The sequence below is a fragment of the Camelus dromedarius genome, chromosome 31, assembly GCF_036321535.1.
Source record: "Camelus dromedarius isolate mCamDro1 chromosome 31, mCamDro1.pat, whole genome shotgun sequence".
NCBI lineage: Eukaryota > Metazoa > Chordata > Mammalia > Artiodactyla > Camelidae > Camelus > Camelus dromedarius.
Genome location: NC_087466.1, coordinates 22611851 through 22617943, shown reverse-complemented (window position 1 = coordinate 22617943; position 6093 = coordinate 22611851). Strand labels below are relative to the sequence as shown.

Below are 6093 nucleotides of genomic sequence, written 5' to 3'. Positions count from 1 at the left end.
GGGGCGAACAAAACCTTAAGAAACTAGGTTGAGCTCAGTTGGATTTAAAGGCCCATTGCCCCAGTTTTCCGGTGGGAACCCTGAGACCCCCGGATAAAACACGACCCCACTGAAGATGCTGAGTGGAAATGACAAGGTCACAGTCCCTCCCCCAGTTAGACACCCTGGCTCCAAAACTACCCAGAGACAATCCACAGAGAGAAGGAAGAGGATGCAAACAAGAAACCAGTGTGTGTTTATTCTTACCTGTGCAACGTTCAGGACGAGGGGAAAGGTCTGTAAGAGCAGAAAGACTTGTACCTGCCACGGGGCTGGCGCTCACGGGCGGCCCCGGGCTGGCCCAGGTGTGTGCAGCCAGGTCCCGTCTGACTGGCCAGTGTTCGGGCTGGTTGCTGCACACTCAGAACACAGCCTCTGCGTCCAGCAAGAGAGGGTCCGTTAAGGGAGGGCGTGGTGGTCGTGTGTCATCTTGACATTTCGGGGGTCGCCCTTTCTCTGGGGACAGCACACAAGGTTGCTTTGGGGGACCCCCGTGTCCCCTGTCGGGTGCAGGCTGGCCGAGCCGTCAACGGACACGCCCCGATCTCCTCCGCTCAGAGGATGTCGGCGGCCGTGCCCTCAGCTTCTGCCGCCCACACCTGTTCTGATGCTCGGTCCCTTCCTGTCCATTTTAAGTCTAGTTCTTCAGCCTACTTTCCTGTTTCGTAAGATACCCCATTACCTTCTAATCAAGGCCGTTCCTCTTGAAATTCGTCTAAATCGGTTTCTGTCACTGGCAACCAGAACATTGACTGTACCCAGAAAGGCAAGTTCCCAAGTCTCCTAGAGATGATGTAAGCCGAGCCGTGAGGGCGTAACGAGAAGTGCTGGGCAGGGCACAGCTCAGTGGTAGAGCGTGTGCTTAGCGTGCACGAGGTCCTGGGTTCCATCCCTGGGACCTCCCCTAAAAATAAAATAAAATAAATAAACCTGATTATCTCCCCCGCAAAGGAAAACAACAACGACAACAAAACGTCCACGAGGTTATAACAAAAAGCCACACACCACGGACGGAGGAGCTGTCGGCAGGAATGCTCCCCCGAAGCAAACCTTCCTGAAAATGTAGCTTGGAGACAAGTTGTCGATGAGATTCACGTGCCTCTTTGTGTGTCCCCAGGGAGCGTCAACCAGGGAGGGAATTCTGTAACTGTGAGACTCTTAGGACGGTATAAAAAGTCTTTTGAAAATACGATATTTACTCTGACCAGTGGCAGCCTCAGAGAAGAGTTGATCTTAGACCGAATTAGGTCTGGGAAGAGTCTACTGAATATTTTTCCAGAGGGGCACAGGAAAACTACTGCTCATCTATCAGTTATTTTCCAAAGGCGTGTGTGAATGTCCTCGGAGGCATGCTGTCCATCCACCTGTACTCTGCGTCCTGGTGACAACAGTCCGCTAATGACCATAATGACAGGCATGATTCTTAAATCTGCAGCGACTCTTCGGGTTGTAAACGACAGAGACTCCAGCTCCGACTGTGCTGAGCAGAACAGGGAATTCACAAGCACATGCAAACCAAAGCGGCACCAGGAGGCTCGGTGGATCGCACTGCGGAATTGCTGACTGTGCAAAATGCCCTTTCGCTCCATTTCAGGGTAATGTACACGCGTACCTTTCCCGAGAAAGCCCCTTACCCGTCAGCTCTCTGTCTGGAGGGATCTGAAAGGACACACCCTCATGCTGGTGAATGACAACAAGGAGCCCTTAATAAGAGGACAGGCGGCTTGGGGCCATTCCTCCTGTCCCCTTGTCACGGAATGGCTCCACCGCATTCAAAGAGCCACCGGTGTGCCCCTGGCACCGGGCATCTGAGCGCGGCACCCTGCAGCAACGTGAACGTCCAGGGTGACAGAGTCGGAAGCTTCCCGGCCACCAGCGGCCAGGCCACTGCTTCATTGTAACCGCTCCGAGGGCCACTCCTGCGTCCGAAGGGCCCCCTGCTGAGTTATCGCAGGGACCTAAGTGTCAGGGGCACCGAAAGGCCACAGGGATCACGTGGCTGTCAGCGGCTGGCTCGCCCCCTGTGTGCAGAGCATGCAGGGGAGTCAGGGGGCTGGGGGCTGGGCATTAGGGGTGGGGGCTCCTGGTCATTCGATAATTTGAGGCGGTGGTGGGTCCTGCCCAGAGCAACAGTGCCCCTCCCAGAGCATCTCATTATTCATTCCGTCCAGCAGTCAGTCCCACACGTGTCCCCTCCCTCCTCCTGCTCCTGGCGGGGAGCCCGCTGAGCTAGGTGGCAGCCTGGGACACTGCTCCGTTCCTGGCAGGGAGACTTCTGGGCGTCGGAGAGCAGGAGGAAGCCCGGGGTTTACAGGCAGAGGGGAATCGCTCTCCCGGACAGCATGGGTGCAGAGAGCTGGTGGCGTCAGCTTCCCGGAGGAGAAGCATGTGGCCAACATCACCCCCAGACACATCAGCCTGATCTGTGACCCCCGTGGGCCTGCTTCAGGTGGGGAAACCCAGACACCGCACTTTGCAGACCACCCCGCCACCAGGGGCCCCCATACATCTGCGGCTTCAGAGGTCAGGAAAGGGGGATTTACGCGGTTCCCCCGCCTCAACCCGGACCTTGCTTCAGACAGGTAGACCCTCAGAAATCACGGCTCTTACTACGATCACCAGGCCCCCATCCGTCCTACGAACTCGGATGCTCCCGGGGCCGGGCGAACAGTCATCAGAGCGGGCGGCCTGCAGCAAGCTGTGAAACCAGCACACGCCGCCCAGACCCAACCAGCCGCTGCCTCGTGGATGTGAACCTGGTGTTGCCAGAGTTCCTGATTTGGGGGCCAACAACAGGAAGGGAAAAGGAACCTAGAAAGAAGGATTTAATGGAAACCCCCCAGCATCTTACGAGTGGCTCAGTTTTAAAAAGCATTCTGAAAACGCCACCCAGTCAGCCTGTGGCCCAGATGAAACCCCTCACTCGCAACAATGACAGTAGCATTAATGCGGCACCGACTGCACGCCCAGCCCGGTGCTAAGAGCTTCAAACACCTCACATCATTTGCTTTCCTGGCAGCTCCACGGGGTGTTTGTTCATTCATTCATTCATTCATTCATTCTTTTTTTAAAAATTGGATTCATATTCAGTTTTATTTATTCTTAACCTTATTTTTCCAATTAAATGTTGAGGCTTAAGCGAATAAGCTATTTGACTGAAGCACGGTTGATGGACAGTATTATGTAAGTTACAGGTGTTCAACGTCCCCGCCCTCGAGATCCAGCTTCATCAGGGTGACCCCTCTTAAAGGGGCTCTTAAAGGGGTGGGGGCGGGGGCGGACATGCAGCCAGGAGAGCAGCAAATGGACCAGGTCGTTGCAGTGGCAAGTGCCATGAAGATGATGAAACTGGGTGATACGGCAGAGACGTCCTGGAGTAGACGGCTCTCTGGGGAAGGTGGACAATGAGGCCTCTGTGCAGGATGTGGCATTAGAGTCCCCCTTCTGAGCACGGGGTTGGGGGGAGGAGCTGGTTATCACAGGAGAGGGGACCGCCAGGGCCAAGGAGCGGCGAGCTGGGGCCGGGGGAGGGCAGGGGGGCTTCAGGGGAGGGGGCAGGGAGGAGGTGCGGGAGAGGCTGCCAGGGCCGGCGGCAGGGATACGGCGGGAGCCCAGTGGCCGTGACAGGAGGTGGGATTTTAGTCTCCGTGCAATGAGGATCTCTTGGTTGGGCCAGAAACTCGTTTGCAACTTGGACAAGACGGCTCTGTGTGCGGCGTGGCCTGCGCAGGGGCACGCCAGGGGAGGCCAGCTGGGAGAGGGAGGCAGTCCCACTTCTGCCCCTTGCAGGTGAGGAATGCCAGCACTGCTTCTGGAGTGCTCTGCTGTCCATACAAGGCACAAAGAAGACCTGAGACCAACTTCTGGAGGAAAGCAAAACACCCACCCGTGCATCGGCAGCCACCGGACGAAAGGACCGCCCAGCACCGGGGTGCTGCCAGCTGTGGCCCGCGGCGGCCAGCCGGGGAGCGGCGTGTGCGCAGGACCGGGTCCCCACTCACTCCCCCAGCGCCTGGAGTTCAGTACGAGCCCTGTGTCTCCCCCTGACCTGCGCATCACAGACCGACACGCTTCAACCCCCCAGTCTGTCATGAACGGACTGAAAAGAAATGTCACATCTCTCAAAAACCAGAATGACCTTTGGGTGGATTTTCTGGCTGCTCGTGGGAGAGAGGGGCTGTTTTTCACAGGATCCACAGGGTTCCCTGGCAAAGCAGTTGTCGGCAGCTGAGCAGGGCTGGGGCCGCGGGCAGGCTCTGCGACCGACGGTACATCTTCCTTGGTGCAAAGCTGACAGCCCGATGGATGGTCCGATGGTGTGATGAGGCGGCTTCCTCACCCAGAAAAGTCCTCCAGCTCAAATTACCCTTCTCTCCATCCAGGCAGCTAGATGCCAGAAATCCCTGCATCTGACATTGCTTTAAGATGCTGTAGGTCCTAGGGGGATACAGATGTGTTCCCAGGGAAGAGTGATTTTAATCCATTATTTTCGACATGATTCAGTAAAATCGGCTATTATTACTCAGCAAGCCTTGGGGAGGTGGCAACAGGACTGGTTAAGTTTTTCCAGGGGGTGGGGAAACGTGGCAGGAAGGGAATGCCTTTGCTGAGGTCTCTGGTTACGAATGAGCATAGAATTTTCTGGAAATAATGACAGGGCTTTGCTGAAAATCTAATGATTTAGCAGAACCCCAATGTAAAGTGGAGACAGTTCAAATTTAGCAGATTCAGCAACACTTGTTCAGTATGAGAAAGAAGAGGGGAAAATGTGTGAGCTGATTGTCCCACAGAGAGAGAGACAGAGAGACAGAGTTACAAGGGTCTCCAGGACTACGCCCTCATAAAGGATCAATTCTGATTTTGAAGAATTGGAAGCAGAGTTACTTGTTTACTCACATTCCTAGAAGCACTATTCACAGCGTCCAAAAGATGGAAACACCCCAAGTGTCCATCAAGAAATGAATGAATAGCAAACGGGGTACGTACCCACAGTGGAACATTACTCAGCCATTAAAAGGAATGGAAATTTGATATTATTCTATGACATCCGTGGACCTCAAAAACACTGTGCTTGGTAGAATAAGACAGATACAGAAGGACAAATATTGTATGATTCCACTTAAACAAGGTGCCTGGAATAGGCAAATTCACAGAGACAGGAAGTAGGTCAGAAGTCACCGGGGGATGCAGGGAGGGACGGATGGAGACACTGTCTAGTGGGGACGGAGTTTTTGTTGAGGATAATTTTGGGTGTAGACAGAGGTGACGGTTACGTCATGAATGTATTTAATGCCATGGAGTTGTGCACTTACGAATGGTTACGTGATAAATGCTATGCATATTTTATCACTGATTTCTTTAAAAATTAAGAGTGAGATGAGATGAAATTTTTTTAAAAGAATGGATTTTGACACCTTTTTTTTTTTTTTTTTTTTTTTTTTTGGTCAGAGTCCTTTAGTGCAAGCAACAAACTAACTGGGGCTGCTTTCTGTTTCTTTTTTCTTTTTCTTTTTCTTTTTCTTTTTCTTTTTCTTTTTCTTTTTCTTTTTCTTTCTTTTTTTTGTAATGGAGAGACAATCAGGTCCACAGACTGGGTGGTCAAAAATATTTCTCTGAATGCTCTCATTGGGTGCTTCCACTTTGAGGCACGAGACACCATAGTTTATATCTGTCTATGCTTGTCTCCTTGAATCTGCCACACTCCATGGACTTCCCCACCCAGACAGCACCTCAGGCAGACAAAGGACAACCCCATTCTGAACAGTTCACAGCAGCCTTTGCGTCTTGGTGACATCTCAGAGGGAGAGAAGACTGTGGGCCAGTCAGTACTAAATTGTAACCCCAGGGCTTGGAGAGACTGCACACGCCCTGAACAATCTGAACTCGCTTGCATTTCAGAATGTGAATCTGCCACGTACGTCTTGCAGGAAACTCTCGGGGCACTGACTCTGACAGCTATAACTTGCACTTGACCACGGATTTGTAAAGAGGGTCACAATCTGTTGCAATCATGAGATTCCATTCTGCCTGAATTCATACTGACGCTGGTTGCTG

General features: G+C 52.9%; 1 protein-coding gene across 2 annotated transcripts in view; it reads right to left on the bottom strand.

Annotated features, from left to right (window-relative positions):
• Positions 1–476: 476 nt before the first annotated feature.
• The window catches only part of GLT1D1 (glycosyltransferase 1 domain containing 1), a 95028-nt gene continuing 89411 nt past the window's right edge, over positions 477–6093 (bottom strand). Inside the window, exon 13 of one of the 2 annotated variants that reach the window (XM_064481310.1) lies at positions 477–943. In XM_064481310.1, coding sequence (XP_064337380.1) covers positions 902–943 — 42 coding nt within the window. In that variant the 3' untranslated portion in view covers positions 477–901. Of the gene's footprint in view, positions 944–3609; positions 4477–6093 lie in introns of those variants that run through there. The other variant, XM_031442483.2, reaches the window with a different exon arrangement.